This window comes from Artemia sp. Qi Xiang Cuo, chromosome 9 (genome assembly GCF_049724085.1).
Source record: "Artemia sp. Qi Xiang Cuo chromosome 9, ASM4972408v1, whole genome shotgun sequence".
Classification (NCBI taxonomy): domain Eukaryota; kingdom Metazoa; phylum Arthropoda; class Branchiopoda; order Anostraca; family Artemiidae; genus Artemia; species Artemia sp. Qi Xiang Cuo.
The window spans coordinates 48,208,091-48,226,492 of NC_142802.1; the positions used below are offsets into that span (position 1 = coordinate 48,208,091).

Here is an 18,402-nt window from a genome sequence, read left to right on the forward strand (position 1 = left end):
TTATGCCATGCCACTTTTTATAGGCGACAGATACTACTCAAGGATTTGGATCGCTTCATTCACAAATGCTATATTACAGTTTCAACATACTTCATACTGCTTGTTTTTATCTGCTAAGTTGATCCCCAAGTAAATTGGACGCTCTTTTCAGTTTTCCCAATGATGATTTATCTACTGTAGGTCCTGTCGGTTGTCATGTCCTTGCTCGAAATCCTTTTAACAACAATACATTATTTTATTATTGTTTCCCCGAAGGGAATCTACATGGTTCTTGGATTAGCCTAGGACTGCGTCCAATAAATTCGAGTAATTGCTTCATAAAGAAAGGAAAGATGTTAGGATATTTCGTCAAAACAGGAATTGGTTAGTAAACTATGATTGTTTAAGAAATATTAACGCATGTCCTAGTTGGCATTTTTCATAATTCTATAAATACCTGCTTATAATTATTTCCAACGATTTATGTATATTTTTCTAAAAATACAAAATCATGGTTGTTCATTAAAGGTCAACATCGGTGTTAAAATGTTTTTGAATTGGCATAACAGTTTTGTAAAAATTCTGAGTGGAGGCAACTTTTTCTATGTTTATGGGTCAAAGTAGCAAGCAAAAAAGCTCTGAATGTACCTGGCTGTTTGAAAGTTTGCTTTTGACATATTTGTTAATCGGTTTAACATTAAAAAAAAAATGTTACATCATTTGATACTTGTATGATAAACCCACTACCGCTCAAGTTGTTCGTTCATTGACGCATTACAGAACGTTGTTTTTCGTTAGTGTCTTTCAGCTTAGCGTGAGACAAGACAAAGAGAAGTGACAGAATAGATGGAAAATATATAATTTGGGCTATCTATTTGCTTATTAGGGAGGGGGGGGGTAAAGTATTTGGACAGTTTGAACTTAGAAAGCAATTTTTTACTACATAATATGTAGAATAATTGTACCTAACACATTAGGCATGCAGACCTGCTATACTTTACCCCCCCCCCCTAATGTACAAATATATAGCCCAAATTTTTTTCTAAAGTATTATATTTCTATCTTAATTTGGTATATTTTATTAGGATTGGGCATCAGAGAAACATATTAGAAGAATATTACGTAATGGGTATATCATACAAGTACCCAACATTTTTGTTGTAATTAATGACGCTTAACTCACGGTTCATTAAATATAATATATTTATTTCGTTTTATAGTAGATGGACTTTGTACGATCAATTCTTAAGAGCTTCGTTTTCTGTTTCAGCGAATCTTGAATTATTGCCTGCATTTGGGTTATTCTGTTTGATTGATGAGCTCATTCAGCAGTACGATTCTTGCTTCAAAAATCAAGATGTCAATTTAAACCTAGGTTGTCAATGAAAATTAAATACCCAAAATCGGGTCGTCACTGAAAAATAAAAAATCTAACGTCCCTTTCGTGGTCCGATCGTAAGTAGGGAAAGACATAGTGCTTGAAAGATAACTTTTCTTTCCTAAGGGTACTTTACTTGCATTTTAAGTATCTAAACAATATCGCTTAACCATTAAAAATTTACGCTGAGCCAGCGTGGGAAGTCAGCACCTTTCAATCCTTGAGTAAGTAGCAATTGAGTACTTTCTAGTGTTGAATTGTGGACTGCGCGGTACGTGCTACTTGCTTGCATATTGCAAACCAGTAGAAATTATTTAGTTTTCCTTGGGAAAGCTAGCTGGTTGCTCGTTTGAGTTTTGTTCATCTTCGTAGGAATAAAGATGGAAAAGCAAGATGGTATTTATATAGAAAATATAAGTGGAACGTCTATACAGGTCTGATATTATTCTTGATTAGCGTTCTCTAACAAGTTTCAACGCAATATAAGTGTTTGCTAGACCTTTTTTTAAGACACTCCATATTAGCTTTACATCAAACTTTTTAATCTCGTCATCTATTATCTTGACGTATACGCATTATATAGTTGAGCATTGAACACATGACACATGAACACATTGACTATGTTAACGAGAAATCCTGAACCCCAACTTTGTAGGAAATTGGAAAGGCCGCCAGAATTTTGATTCTGCCTCCGAGGGCCTTCCTCATCAGAAAGAATAGAATACTAAACACACACCGAAGTAAAACAAACCAATTATCATTTAATAAGACAAAGATAAGAATATGGCAATGCCATGTAAAACAAATAAAATACCATAAAGTGATTTTAGAATAATTTAAATGCCCAAAATTTTGGTTTTACTTTTTTTTCTGTTTTTCCATTTGTGAGCTTCAACATACAAAGAAAGAGATTTTAATTGCATTTGTCTTTATTAAAAAGACCTAAATACTAAGTTTGATAGAAGCCAAAGACATTTTGGAAACATAAGCTATGCTGAATTCAGTAGTAAGACTTTACAGGATAGACAAGACATATGGGAAAACGTTAACCGAAAAAACGAGGGAAAGTTTCAGGGAGTGAAAACCAAACTTTCATAGACGCCGGCAAGGGGGGGAGGGGGTCCATGGCCCCCCTGGAAATTTGAAACTATAAAGTAATTATAAAGAAACCAAAGGAAAGAGAGCAAAAAAAGGAAAAACCATGAAATAAAATGTTTTTTGTCCCATTGTTCGCTGCCTGCCAATAGATTTTGACCCATATTAAGGAAAATATAAGTTCTAATTCGTGACTGAGTAACCCGTAGCCAGTTTTCCACAAAAATTTTTTCTGTGTGGTTTGGTTGGAGGAAAAAAGCAATCTTCATAGTAATGAATGGTAAGTAAATAGCTTTCATTGTCGATAACGAAAGTATAAGAGCTTGGCAATAAACGACATTCAATCCCAGGGACGGCTTTTTATCGTGATACTCTATATGCGTCCGGTTATTAGTAGTTAGTGCATTTATAAGAACACAAGGACGTTCGTATAATTATAGACAACTCAAGGAAAACAACTTAATAAGGGGCAATTTCGGTAATAATATGCCGTCAACTTTTGCTTGCATTGCAAGAGTACCCATAAGCTGATATATGAAGCCACTATAATCAGAAATGTTTCCCCTGAACGGAATGCTGAGAATTTCTGTATTTTCCCCCTGAACGGATACGTGTTTTGTGTTTTATCATCATTTTTTTTTCTAGGAGTGATTGTATTTATCAATTTTTCACTTTGACAAAGATTTATTTTTTTACAGTTATGAAGCATAAAGGTGTCAAATATACTGGCTTTTTGGTATTCAAAATTTGATTAAAAATATTGAATTAAAAATTTTTATTTGATTTTCTTAATCTTTGTTTTGTATTTTATTTCGAAGAAACTACTTTGATAGTGCGTTTCTTTTTATAAACACCGAGTCTAAAGGCATTAAATATTTTAGTGTTTGATAATCAAGTTCAGAACTGTCGACATTGTTAAGAAATTAACAAAAAAAAAAACAATTTTTTTTTAACTGAAAGTAAGGAGTGACATTAAAACTTAAAACGAGCATAAATTATTTCGTATATGAAAGGGGCTGTCCCCTCCTCAGCGCCCCGCTCTTTTAGCTAAAGTTTGTTATTGTTTTAAAAAATAAAGTTGTGAGAAAGAGTCAAACTTTAGTGTAAAGAGCGAGGCGTTGAGGAGGGGACAGCCCCTTTCATATACGGAATAATTTCTGTTCGATTTAAGTTTTAATGTCACTCCTTACTTTCAGTTAAAAAAAAAACTTGTTTTTTTAGTTTATTTGTGAACTATTTTGAATTAATGTAGCTTTGATTTTGGCTCACCGTACATGAATAATTAAAACGAAATTCGTGCATTAATTTTCCTTTTTTTTGGCTAATTGGTTTTCTTGACATTTTGTTCTGACGTAACTTACGAATTAACTTACGTAATGAATTTCTATATTCGTAAGTTTTTATTACGTATATTAGGGAGTTTGCTCCCTATTCAATACCTCACTATTTACGCTAAAGTTCGAATTTTGTTCGAATCACGAACCTCTGAATTACAAAGGCCGGTTAATTGGAATAGATAGCTCTTTTGAAAGTACTAAAAAAACTTTAGCGTAAAGAGCGAGGTATTGACTAGAGTAGAAGGGGGGGTACCAGCGTGACGATTACAATACCCCATCGAATCCCGATCCAGACACTTTTTTTTAAAACTCCCACGATCACCACGTGGTTTATGGTCCTAATATGGGCATAGAGTCCCTAGGGGAAATGGATTTCTGAGTAATTGATTGCGTAATCAAAGTGTGTCAATGACCTAAAGTTCCAAAGGTGTTGATATTGTTGTTGTTGTAAGTGCACGCTCTCAGCGAATGTTATGCCGTCATTGGGAATTTGGAACACCTGTGCTGTCGACCTCAATTCCCCTATCGTGAATCAATAATTCCCCTTAGAAACAACAAATTAATTCCCCTTTCTTGTCAGATCAATCAACCAATGACATCATCTGTCAGACTTTAAAAATTTTCGCCTAGAAACGATTCTCCAGGAATAGATCCAAGTCATTAATGTCTTTGCCTCGGAAACAACTCTTTTGGTCGAACTCCAAAGGATATTAATAGCCAAACGCCATGGAAACAAGTCTCCAAGAAACATCTTAGCGATGAATTGTTTTAGCGCGGGAATCAGGTTTCTAATTAATTTGAAATGCATTAGCGCAGAGATGCCAAAAACAAAAGGAACACGCTGAATTACATTTAGGGATTATTTGGGCGAAACTGTTTTAGACAGGTTATGGAATTATTTCGGCGAAACAGATAGAGAAATTTTAAAAGATGATTTTTGAAGAGATTTTGGAAGAGGATTTGAGGGTGAAACTCTGTGGTCGTTATAATACACAAGTTTCATTTGAACAGTGTTGTGAGGTCCTTTACCCCAACCCCAAAGGGTTCCGATCCCCCTACCCCAACCCCGAAGGAAGCCCCCGGTCCTCAAAGGTCCCCCAAGCTCCCAAAGGGCCACCGGCGCCCCCAAAGGCCCACCCCAGACCCCCAAAGGCCCTCCCCGGGCCCCCCAAAGGCCCAACGAGCTCCCAAAAGACCAACGGGGTCCCAAAAGCCCACCACCGGTCGCCAAATGTCGCCCAGGCTCCCCAGTGGCCCCCGGACCCCCAAAGGCCCTTCACCGGTCCCCAAAGGTCCCCCGGGCCAGAGAAGCGACGCCGGGATGCGCCGTGGGCCAGGAAAGCGCCGCGGGGGATGCGCCGCAGGGAGGCACCGCAGGAAAGTGCCGCAGGATGCGCCGCAGGGATGCGCCGCAAAAAAGTAAACTAAAAAGTAAAAAATTTCGAAATGTTATCCCCCAAACGCCCTCCTCCGACCCCCAAAGGCCCACCCCTGGTCCACAAAGGTCCCCCGGGCTCCCAAAGGGCCAACCGGCTCCCCAAGGGTCCCCCAAACACCCTCCCTGGGCCCCCCAAAGAGGCCCCTCTCCATTTTTTTTAATACTTTTTTATGGCTTTATTATATCTTTTCTGAACAAGTTCCATTCATAATGTCATTCCTAAACCCATTTTCCAACCTCAAAGAGTCTCCTCCCCATTTCGTAAATACTTTCTTGAATTTTTTAACATGGTATTTTTTTAACTTTTTTACGTATCTTAAAATGACATGAAATATGCTTATGGCTCTACCAATCGTTCTCTGCGCTTGTTCATAGACACGACGTGGTTTTACCACTGGTACTCTATGACAGGTTATCGACACTACCTAGTTTATTGCATGCATTAAATCAGTATTTTTTACGCAGTTGAAGGATAAACACACAATTCATATCTGTAAGAAAGTGAGGATGAATTATTCGATGAACGTATGTGCACATGAAAAAATCATTGTCGTATTGAATACTGACAAGGAGAAATACCTGAACTATGAAACGAGTGCAAGCGGTAACACTATTGGAAATGTATGCATGCGTTGTCATGACAGCGAGAAGTTAGATTTCTTTGGAGTACCCAAGAATTTCAATCGTGTAAACGGTGGATATGCAAGAGTAACATTACCAGAGAAATTAGTGCTCAAAGAGAATGCAAACTTAAAAATAATTGTCGATGATCGGGGACAACTCTTTGCTAGAGTTTCTGGTAACACATTACCTGTTGATAAATCCTATCGTCATCTTTCCGGTATTAGCATTTTAAAGAGAACAAGAAGGAGAAGACAAGCATACTCCTGCAATAATGTCATTAATCATATCTTGTCAATATGCCAAAACTGGCATATATGTAAAAATAATGTGACAGTAGCCAATGAAATCACAGGCAGAATAAAAAGGACATTAGCAGACAATATCATCAATGAATATAAAGATGAATTGACGGAAAGTGAAGCGCAAGTGTACTAATAATGTGTAATAATGTATTTAATGTATTTTTATATTAATATTCTACATCTCATTATTTCATTAAAAATATTTTATGCATTATTTTGTTAAGTGTTCATTATTTTAGGGTATGCTAGAACGTCAAACGTTCAGAATATCTATTAAAAAGCTCAGAGATGAAAGAAAAAGAAGTTTTAGAGATAAAGATACTACTAGCAGGCTCAATGTTTCATAGAAGATAGAAAAGTTCAAGATCTCTTCTGAATTTTACCAAAGAACACAATTCACTTATAATTTCACCAGAGAAAATAAAAAGCTTATACTTCAGTTTTAAGTTCACCGAGACATAAAAAATTTAAAGTTCACTTCTAAATTTTTCTGTATAAGATAGGAAAAGTTATGTTATGATTATGATTATTTTCCATGGAGATAAAAGGTTTCACTTTAATTCTAAATTTTCTTCAATTCAGTTCCAACCTTTCTCAAAGAGTCAAATTTAAAGTTCTGTTCTAAATATTTCCCCGGGAGACGAAAAGTTCAACTTCGATTCTGAAATTTTCTCAATGAAAATGAAATAAGTTATTGGTCATTTCTATTTTCCCAAAATAAATATAAAAATTTACCACTTCAGTTCAGATTTTTCTCAAACAGATGAAAAAATTTAAAATAATGTTCCAAATTTTTCATAGAAGATAGAAAAGTTCAAGTTCTCTACTGAATTTTATCAATGAAAATGAAATAAGTTACTGATCAATTCTAATTTCACCAGAGAAAATAAAAAGCTTCCACGTCTGTTTTAAGTTCACCGAGCATAAAAAATTTAAAGTTCACTTCCAAATTTTTCTGTAGAAGATAGGAAACGTTATGTTATGATTATGATTATTTTCCATGGAGATAAAAAGTTACACTTTAATTCTAAATTATCTTCAATTCAATTCCGACCTTTCTCAAAGAGTCAAATTTAAAGTTCTATTCCAAATATTTTCCCGGAAGACGAAAAGTTCAACTTCGATTCTGAAATTTTCTCAATGAAAATGAAATAAGCTATTGATCATTTCTATTTTCCCAAGATAATATAAAAATTTTCCACTTCAGTTCAGATTTTTCTCAAACAGATGAAAAAATTTGAAATACTGTTCCAAATTTTTCATAGAAGTTAAAAAAGTTCAAGTTCTCTTCAGAATTTTACCAAAGAACACAATTCAATTCTAATTTCAGCAGAGAAAATAAAAAGCTTCCACGTCAGTTTCAAGTTCTCCAAGACATGAAAAATTTAAAGTTCAGTTCTAAATTTTTCCATAGAAGATAGGAAAAGTTACACTATGAATTGTAATTATTTTCCATGAAGATGAAAATTTTCGCTTAAATTCCAATTTTTTTAAATCCTGAAATGACATGAAATATGCTTACGGCTATGCCAATCATACATTATGCTTGTTCTTGGACACGACGCGGCTTTCTCACTGGTACTATATGCCAAGTTATCGACATTACCTAGTTTATTGCATGCATTAAATCAGTATTTTTTACGCAGTGGAAGGATAAACACACAATTCATAACTGTAAAAAAGTGAGGATGAATTATTCGACGAACGTATGTGCACATGATAAAATCATTGTCGTATTGAATACTGACAAGGAGAAATACCTGAGCTATGAAACGAGTGCAAGCGGTAACACTATTGGAAATGTATGCATGCGTTGTCATGACAGCGAGAAGTTAGATTTCTTTGGACTATCGAAATCATTCAAAATTGCTCAAGGTGGATATGCGAGAGTGAGAGCACCAGAGATGATAGTGCTAAAGGAGAATGCCAACTTAACAATAATTGTCGATGATCGGGGACAACTCCTTGCTTACAGTTCTGGTAGCACGATACCTATTGATAGATCCTATTCCTATCGTTCTGGTATTACTATTCAAATGAAAGCAAAGAAGAAAAGAAAGGCCTACTGCTGCACTAGTGTAATAAATCACATCATGTCTACTTGCCAGAACTGCCATATATGTAAAAATAATATGAGAACAGACAATGAAATCACAGGCAGAATAAAAAGGACATTAGCAGACAATATCATCAATGAATATAAAGATGAATTGAGGGACAGTGAAGCGCAAGTGTACTAAGAATGTGTAATAATGTATTTAATGTATTTTTGTATTAATATTCTACATCTCATTATTTCATTAAAAATATTTTATGCATTATTTTGTTAAGTGTTCATTATTTTAGGGTATGCTAGAACGTCAAACGTTCAGAATATCTATTAAAAAGGTCAGAGATAAAAGAAAAATTGAAGTTTTAGAGATAAAGATACTACTAGCAGGCTCAATGTTTCATAGAAGATAAAAAAGTTCAAGTTCTCTTCTGAATTTTACCAAAGAACACAATTCACTTCCAATTTCACCAGAGAAAATAAAAAGCTTCCACTTCAGTTTTAAGTTCACCAAGAGTTAAAATATTTAAAGTTCACTTCTAAATTTTTCTGTAGAAGATAGGAAAAGTTATGCTATGATTGTGATTATTTTCCATGGAGATAAAAAGTTTCACTTTAATTCTAAATTTTCTTAAATTCAATTCCGACCTTTCTCAAAGAGTCAAATTTAAAGATCTGTTCCAAATATTTTCCCGGAAGAAGAAAAGTTCAACTTCGATTCTGAATTTTCTCAATGAAAATGAAATAAGTTATTGATTATTTCTATTTGAACAAAATAATATAAAAATTTCTAGTTCAATTTAAAATTTTCTCAATGAAGTGGAGAAAAGTTCATATCCTCTACTGAACTTTAACAAAGAACACAATTCAATTCTAATTTCTACAGAGAAAATAAAGATATTCCACTTCAGTTATTTATTTCACAAAAGACATAAAGAAATTTATAGTGCAATTCTAAATTTTTCGGTTGAAGATAGAAAAAGTAATACCATACTTGTTAATATTTTCTCGGAAGATAAAAAGTTCTAGTTCAATTTAAAATTTTCTCAACGAAGTGAAGAAAAGTTCATGTTCTCTTCTGAACTTTACCAAAGAACACACTTCAATTCTAATTTCTCCAGAGAAAATAAAAATCTTCCACTTCAGTTTTAAGTTCCACAAAGAAATAAAGAAATTTAAAGTTCTATTCTAAATTTTTAGATGGAAGGTAGAAAAACTAATACTATGCCTGCGATTGTTTTCCATGAAGATCAAAAGTTTCATATTATTTATAATTTTTCTTAAATTCAGTTCTGATTCTTCTCAAAGAGATGAAAAATTTAAAGTTCTGTTCCAAATTTTTCATAGAAGAGAGAAAAAGTTATACATTGATTGTGAATATTCAATATGAAGATAAGGAACTCCAATTTAATTCTGAGTTTTCTCGAAGAAGTGCAAATTGTTCAAGTTCTCTTCAGAATTTTCTTAAAGAAGAAAAAAAAGTTAACTCAATTCTGAATTTTACCCATGAAAATGACAAAAACCTTCCACTTCAGTTCTTAAATTCTCAAAGACATAAAAAATTTAAAGTCCAGTTCTAAATTTTTCCGTAGAAGATAGGAAAAGTTATACTATGATTGTGATTATTTTCCCGTGAAGATAAAAGGTTTCACTTTAATTCTAATTTTCTTAAGTTCACTACCGATTTTTTGCAAAGAGATGAAAAATTTAAAGTTCTGTTCTAAATTTTTCATAGAAGATAGAAAAAGTAATACTATGACTACGATTGTTTTTCATGAAGATCAAAAGTTTCAGATTATTTATAATTTTTCCTAAATTCAGTTCTGATTTTTCTCAAAGAGATGAAAAATTTAAAGTTCTGTTCCAAATTTTTCATAGAAGATAGAAAAAGTTATACATTGATTGTGAATATTCAATATGAAGATAAGGAACTCCAATTTTATTCTGAGTTTTCTGGAAGAAGTACAAATTGTTCAAGTTCTCTTCAGAATTTTCTTAAAGAAGAGAAAAAAGTTAACTCAATTCTGAATTTTACCAATGAAAATGAAAAAACCTTCCACTTCAGTTCTTAATTTCTCAAAGACATAAGAAATTTAAAGTCCAGTTCTAAATTTTTCTGTAGAAGATAGGAAAAGTTATACTATGATTGTGATTATTTTCCAGTGAAGATAACAAGTTTCACTTTAATTCTAATTTTCTTAATTTCACTACCGATTTTTTGCAAAGAGATGAAAAATTTAAAGTTCTGTTCTAAATTTTCCATAGAAGATAGGAAAAGCTATACTTTGATTGTGAATATTCGCCATGAAGATAAAGAGCCTCACTTTAATTCTGAGTTTTCTCAAAGAAGTGCAAAATGTTCAAGTTCTCTTCTGAATTTTCTTAAAGAAGTTAAAAAAGTTAGCTAAATTCTGAATTTTACACATGAAATTAAAGAAGCTTCCACTTCAGTTCTTAATTCCTCAAAGACATAAAAAATTCAAAGTTCTCTTCTAATTTTTCCAAGAAAATAAAAAGACTCCACTTCAGTTCTGTTTTTTTTTCTCAAAGAGATGAAAAATTTAAAGTTCTTTTCTAATTTTAAATTAAATTTTAGCTCCTTTTGTCACATGGATTTACCCATCAAATTTTCTAATTAGAAAATGAGTGACTCGTTCTATTATTAAAGACAATCGTTCAAACTCATTCATCTAACCTTCAAAACAATAGGTTAGGTTAGGTATAAATAAATATTAATAAATAAATAGAAACATTCCTACATGTTTAAGTTAGGTTAGGTTAGGTTAACTTATCATGAGTGCTCATGATAGGTTAACCTAACCTTTTCCGGTGAGTATGGTTAGGTTAGGTTAGACTAGATTAAGTTAGGTTAGATTAGGTTAGGTTAGGTTACGTTAGCCTACGTACGCTTCACTTAGGTTAGGTGAGAGATAGGCGAAAAATTAGGTGTATGATTAGGTTAGGTTAGGTTAGATTAGGTTAGGTTAGGTTAAGTTAGGTTAGGCTAGGTTAGCCTACGTACGCGCGCGTACGTAAGCTAACCTAGCCTAACCTAACTTAACCCAACCTAACTTAATCTAACCTAACCTAACCTAATCATACACCTAACTTTTTGCATGTCTCTCACCTAACCTAAGCTAACCTAAGTGAAGCGTACGTAGGCTAACCTAACCTAACCTAGTCTCTGGTAATGATACTCTTGCATATCCACCGTTTACACGATTGAAATTCTTGGGTACTCCAAAGAAATCTAACTTCTCGCTGTCATGACAACGCATGCATACATTTCCAATAGTGTTACCGCTTGCACTCGTTTCATAGCTCAGGTATTTCTCCTTGTCAGTATTCAATACGACAATGATTTTATCATGTGCACATACGTTCGTCGAATAATTCATCCTCACTTTTTTACAGTTATGAATTGTGTGTTTATCCTTCCACTGCGTAAAAAATACTGATTTAATGCATGCAATAAACTAGGTAATGTCGATAAACTGCCATAGAGTACCAGTGGGAAAGCCGCGTCGTGTGCATAAACAAGCACAGACTACGATTGTTAGAGCTGTAAGCATATTTCATGTCATTTCAGGATTTAAGAAAATTAGAATTAAAGTGAAACCTTTTATTTTCATGGAAAATAACTACAATCATAGTATAACTTTTCCTATCTTCTATGGAAAAATTTAGAACTGAACTTTAAATTTTGTATGTCTTGGTGAACTTAAAACTGACGTGGAAGCTTTTTATTTTCTCTGGTGAAATTAGAATTGAATTGTGTTCTTTGGTAAAATTCTGAAGAGAACTTGAACTTTTTTAACTTCTATGAAAAATTTGGAACAGTATTTTAAATTTTTTCATCTGTTTGAGAAAAATGTGAACTGAAGTTGAAAATTTTTATATTATTTTGGGAAAATAGAAATGATCAATAGCTTATTTCATTTTCATTGAGAAAATTTCAGAATCGAAGTTGAACTTTTCGTCTTCCGGGACAATATTTGGAATAGAACTTTAAATTTGACTCTTTGAGAAAGGTCGGAATTGAATTTAAGAAAATTTAGAATTAAAGTGTAACTTTTTATCTCCATGGAAAATAATCATAATCATAACATAACGTTTCCTATCTTCTACAGAAAAATTTGGAAGTGAACTTTAAATTTTTTATGTCTCGGTGAACTTAAAACAGACGTGGGAGCTTTTTATTTTCTCTAGTGAAATTAGAATTGATCAGTATCTTATTTCATTTTCATTGATAAAATTCAGAAGAGAACTTGAACTTTTTTAACTTCTATGAAAAATTTGGAACAGTATTTTCAATTTTTTCATCTGTTTGAGAAAAATCTGAACTGAAGCGGAAAATTTTTATATTTATTTCGGGAAAATAGAAATGACCAATAACTTATTTCATTTTCATTGAGAAAATTTCAGAATCGAAGTTGAACTTTTCGTCTCCCGGGGAAATATTTAGAACAGAACTTTAAATTTGACTCTTTGAGAAAGGTTGGAACTGAATTGAAGATAATTTAGAATTAAAGTGAAACTTTTTATCTCCATGGAAAATAATCATAATCATAACATAACTTTTCCTATCTTCTACAGAAAAATTTAGAAGTGAACTTAAATTTTTTATGTCTCGGTGAACTTAAAACTGAAGTGGAAGCTTTTTATTTTCTCTGGTGAAATTAGAAGTGAATTGTGTTCTTTGGTAAAATTCAGAAGAGATCTTGAGCTTTTCTATCTTCTATGAAACATTGAGCCTGCTAGTAGTATCTTTATCTATAAAAATTCTTTTTCTTTCATCTCTGACATTTTTAATAGATATTCTGAACGTTTTACGTTATAGCATACCATAAAATAATGAACACTTAACAAAATAATGCATAAAATATTTTTAATGAAATAATGACATGTAGAATATTAATATAAAAATACGTTAAATACATTATTACACATTATTAGTACACTTGAGCTTCACTTTCCGTCAATTCATCTTTATATTCATTGATGATATTGTCTGCTAATTTCCTTTTTATTCTGACTGTGATTTCACTGTCTACTGTCACATTATTTTTACATATATGCCAGTTTTGGCATATTGACAAGATATGATTAATGACATTATTGCAGGAGTATGCTTGTCTTCTCCTTCTTGTTCTCTTTAAAATGCTAATACCGGAAAGATGACGATAGGATTTATCAACAGGTAATGTGTTACCAGAAACTCTAGCAAAGATTTGTCCCCGATCATCGACAATTATTTTTAAGTTTGCATTCTCTTTGAGCACTAATTTCTCTGGTAATGATACTCTTGCATATCCACCGTTTACACGATTGAAATTCTTGGGTACTCCAAAGAAATCTAACTTCTCGCTGTCATGACAACGCATGCATACATTTCCAATAGTGTTACCGCTTGCACTCGTTTCATAGTTCAGGTATTTCTCCTTGTCAGTATTCAATACGACAATGATTTTATCATGTGCACATACGTTCGTCGAATAATTCATCCTCACTTTTTTACAGATATGAATTGTGTGTTTATCCTTCCACTGCGTAAAAAATACTGATTTAATACATGCAATAAACTAGATAGTCCCGATAACCTGCCATAGAGTACCAGTGGGAAAGTCACGTCATGTCTATGAACAAGCACAGAGTTCGATTGGTAGAGCCGTAAGCATATTTAATATCATTTCAAGATACGTAAAAAAGTTCAAAAAATACCATGTTACAAAATTCAAGAAAGTATTTACGAAATGGGGAGGAGACTCTTTGAGGTTGGAAAATGGGTTTAGGAATGACATTATGAATGGAACTTGTTCAGAAAAGATATAATAAAGTCATAAAAAAGTATTAAAAAAATGGAGCGGGGACTCTTTGGGGGGCCCGGGGAGGGTGTTTGGGGGACCCTTGGGGAGCCGGTTGGCCCTTTGGGAGCCCGGGGGACCTTTGAGGACCAGGGGAGGGCCTTTGGGGGTCTGAGGAGGGCGTGGGGGGGATAACATTTCGAAATTTTTACTTTTTAGTTTACTTTTTTTGCGGCGCATCCCTGCGGTGCATCCTGCGGCGCTTTCCTGCGGTGCCTCCCTGCGGCGCATCCCCGCGGCGCTTTCCTGACCCGCGGCACATCCCTGCGGCACATCCTGCGGCGCTTTCCTGGCCCACGGCGCATCCCATTGGCGCTTCTCTGGCCCGGGGGACCTTTGGGGACCGGGGGAGGGCCTTTGGGGGTCCGGGGGGCCATTTGGGAGCCCGGGGGACATTGGGGGACCGGGGGTGGGCCTTGGGGACCCGGTGGGTCCTTGGGGAGCTGGAGGGGCCTTTGGGGGATCGGGGGAGGGCTTTTGGAGGGCTGGGGGGGGCCTTTGGGGGCGCCGGTGGCCCTTTGGGAGCTTGGGGGACCTTTGAGGACCGGGGGCTTCCTTCAGGGTTGGGGTAGGGGGATCGGAACCCATTGGGGTTGGGGTAGAGGACCTCACAACACTGTTAAAATGAAACTTGTGTATTATAACGACCACAGAGTTTCACCCTCAAATCCTCTTCCAAAATCTCTTCAAAAATCATCTTTTAAAATGTCTCTATCTGTTTCGCCGAAATAATTCCATAACCTGTCTAAAACAGTTTCGCCCAAATAATCCCTAAACGTAATTCAGCGTGTTACTTTTGTTTTTGGCATCTCTGCGCTAATGCATTTCAAATTAATTAGAAACCTGATTCCCGCGCTAAAACAATTCATCGCTAAGATGTTTCTTGGAGAATTGTTTCCATGGCGTTTGGTTATTAATATCCTTTGGAGTTCGACCAAAAGAGTTGTTTCCGAGGCAAAGACATTAATGACTTGGATCTATTCCTGGAGAATAGTTTATAGGCGAAAATTTTTAAAGTCTGACAGATGATGTCATTGGTTAATTGATCTGACAAGAAAGGGGAATTAATTTGTTGTTTCTAAGGGGAATTATTGATTCACGATAGGGGAATTGAGGTCGACAGCACAGGTGTTCCAAATTCCCAATGACGGCATAACATTCGCTGAGAGCGTGCACTTACAACAACAACAACATCAACACCTTTGGAAATTTAGGTCATTGACACACTTTGATTACGCAATCAATTTCTCAGAAATCCATTTCCCCTAGGGACTCTATGCCCATATTAGGACCATAAACCACGTGGTGATCGTGGGAGTTTTAAAAAAAGTGTCCGGATCGGGATTCGAAGGGGTATTGTAATCGTCGCGCTGGTACCCCCCCTTCTATTGACTTAGGGTCGAACCCACTCATATACGTAATAGTTTCTGTTCGTTTTAAGTTTTAGTGTTGCTCCTTACTTCAGTGGATAAGGACTTGTTTCTTTATTTAATTTCGGACCGTTCTTTAAATAATGGTGGAAAATCTGGCGCCCCTTTCATGGAAGTGTCCCTTCCCCCAAGAAAATATCCTCCATGGAGGGATCCTTCCCCGTAACCCTTACTCCGACCCCGACCCCCACTAGCAAAAAATTTATCCTGAAAACGCCTATATACCTCCCAATAACCAATACTATATGTAAACAATGGGCAAAGTTTATAACTTGCAGCCCTTCCCCCGGGAACTGTGGGGGATTAAGTCATCCTCAACGACATATTAATTAGATTCTCGACTATGCTGAACAAAATGGCTATCTCGAAATTTTGATCGGATGACTTCGGGAAATAAATGAGCGTGGGAGGCGGCCAAGTTGCCCTCAAATTTTTTTGGTCACTTAAAAAGGGCACTAGAACTTTTTATTTCCATTCAAATGAGCCTTCTCACGATATTCTAGGACTACTTGATCCATACGATCACCCCTGGGGAAAAAAAAACACGCATCCGTAATCTTTCTTCTGGCAAAAAATAAAAAATTTCATATTTTTGCAGATAGGAGCCTGAAACCTCTAAAATAGAGTTCTCTGATACGCTAAATCTGACGGTGTGATTTTCATTAAAGTTCTATGACTTTTAGGGGTTGTTTCCCCCCCTTTTTTTTAAATAAGGCAAATTTTCTCAGGCGCGTAACATTTGATGGGTAAGACTAAACTTGATGAAACTTATATTTGAAATCAGCATAAAAATCCGATTCTTTTGATGTATCAATTGGTATCCAAATTCCGTTTCTTATAATTTGAGTACTATTGAGCCGGGTCGCTCCTCACTTACAGCTCGCTACCACGAACTGTTTGATATACGTCCAACGCTTCGTCATTGCTCAACAGAATTTAATGCTGGAAGTTTATATCTTAGTTTTTGTAAGTAGGCTATTGTTTTGTGTAGTTTTTGTCGCTACTTACTTTTTATTTTTGAATAATTTTATGCTGCCTAAGTAAAGAACGGTGTTGGCACAATGTATTATTTATTATTATTTTTTCTTTAGATCAGGGCACTTCGTATCGAAGGATTTGTCGTAGAAACTTGGAAAATGACTCAATGGATTGGAAATTGGAGGGGTTTGGGCCCTTTTAAATAGTCAAAAGTGATTGGAGGCAACTAACCCCCCTCTCACGCCCACTATTTCCCCAAACACAACCAATTGAAATTTTGAGATAGCCATTTTTTTCAACGTAGTTGAAAATTCTGGAAATAGGATCTTTGAGGATGACAACCCCCCCTCCTCACAACCCTCAGGGCAAGGGTTGTAATTTTTTCCCTGGGGGCATATAAGGTTTATATAAAAAGTGTTGTCGTAGAAACTTCAAAAAGGGCTCATTTGATTGGAAATTGAAATAACTAGTGCCCTTTTTAATAGTCGAAAGTGATTGGAAGGTAACTAACTTCCACGCCCACCATTTATCAAACACATCAAAAAATCTTGCGATAGCCATTTTGTTCAAAGTAGTTGAAATTTCCGGAAGTTTTATCTTTGAGGATGACACTCCCCTAAAACTCCCCTAAAACCCATAGAAACTTAAAAAAGAGCTCATTCGATTGCAAATTTAAAGGGCTAGTGCCTTTTTTAACAGTGCCCTTTTGACAACCCCAGATCCCTGAGGGTAAGAGTTGTAAGTTATGCCCAGGGGGCATATAAGGTTTTTTTTTATAGAAAGCGTTGTCACAGAAACTTCAAAAAGGAATCATTGGATTGGAAATTGAAACGGCTAGTGCCCTTTTTAATAGTCGAAAGGGATTGGAGGGCAAGTAACACCGTTTCCCCAAACACATCCAATCAAAATTTTAAGATAGACATTTTGTTCAACGTAGTTGAAAGGTCCGAAAACTATGCCTTTTAGGATGACAACCCCCTTACAGCCCTCAGGGCAAGGGTGGTAAGTTATGCTCTGGGGCATATAAGGTTTTTATAGAAAATTGCCGTAGAAACTTTAAAAAGGACTCATTTGATTGGAAATTGAAAGGGTTAGCGCCCTTTTCTATAGTCGGAAGTGATTGGAGGGCAACTAAACCCCCTTTCATTCCCACCATTTCCCCAAACACGTCCAATCAAAATTTTAAAATAGAAAATTTGTTGAACGTAGTTGAAAGGTCCGGAAATTAAGTATTTGAGGATGACACTCTCCTCACAGCCCGCAGGGGCCAGGGGAAGGGTTGTAAGTTATGCCCTGGGGCATATAAGGTTTTTATGGATAGCGTTGTCGTAGAAACTTCAAAAGGGCTCATTCGACTGGAAATTCAAAGGGCTAGTGCCTTTTTTAATAGTTGAAATGATTGGAGAGCAACTAACCCCCCTCTCACGCCCATTATTTCCCCGAACACATCCAATCAAAATTTTGAAATAACCATTTTGTTTAACGTAGTTGAAAGTTCTGGAGATTAGCTTTTTGAGGATGACAAACCCCTCACAGCCCTCGGCAAGGGTTGTAATTTATGCCCTGGGGGCATATAGCCTAAGGTGTTTATAGAAAGCGTTATCGCAGAAACTCAAAGAGGACACATTCGATTGGAAATTGAAAGGCCTAGTGCCCTTTGTAATATTCGAAAGTTATTGGAAGGCTTGACATTTTTATATACAGCTCAATAGCGCTGCCTGAGCAAAGAACGATGTTGACACAAAGTATTATTTTTTTTTGTTTTTTTTTTCCTTTAGAACAGGGAACTTCGTATCAAAGGAGTTATCGTAGAAGCTTCAAAAAGGGCTCATTCGATTGGAATTTGGAGTGGCTTGTGCCCCTTTTAATAGTCGAAAGGCATATAAGGTTTTTTTTTATTGAATGTGTTGTCGTAGAAACTTGAGAA

The 18,402-nt window shown here is 35.4% G+C and overlaps 1 protein-coding gene across 4 annotated transcripts in view; it reads left to right on the plus strand.

Moving 5' to 3' along the window:
- SK (small conductance calcium-activated potassium channel) overlaps nt 1-18,402 on the plus strand; it is a 570,542-nt gene that overhangs the window by 57,181 nt on the left and 494,959 nt on the right. Inside the window, exon 1 of one of the 4 annotated variants that reach the window (XM_089094646.1) lies at nt 1,701-1,791. The exons of the other annotated variants lie outside the window; for them this stretch is intronic. Within the exon in view, the coding sequence (XP_088950772.1) occupies nt 1,738-1,791 (54 nt within the window). The 5' untranslated portion in view covers nt 1,701-1,737. Of the gene's footprint in view, nt 1-1,700; nt 1,792-18,402 lie in introns of those variants that run through there. 4 annotated transcript variants of the gene reach the window in all.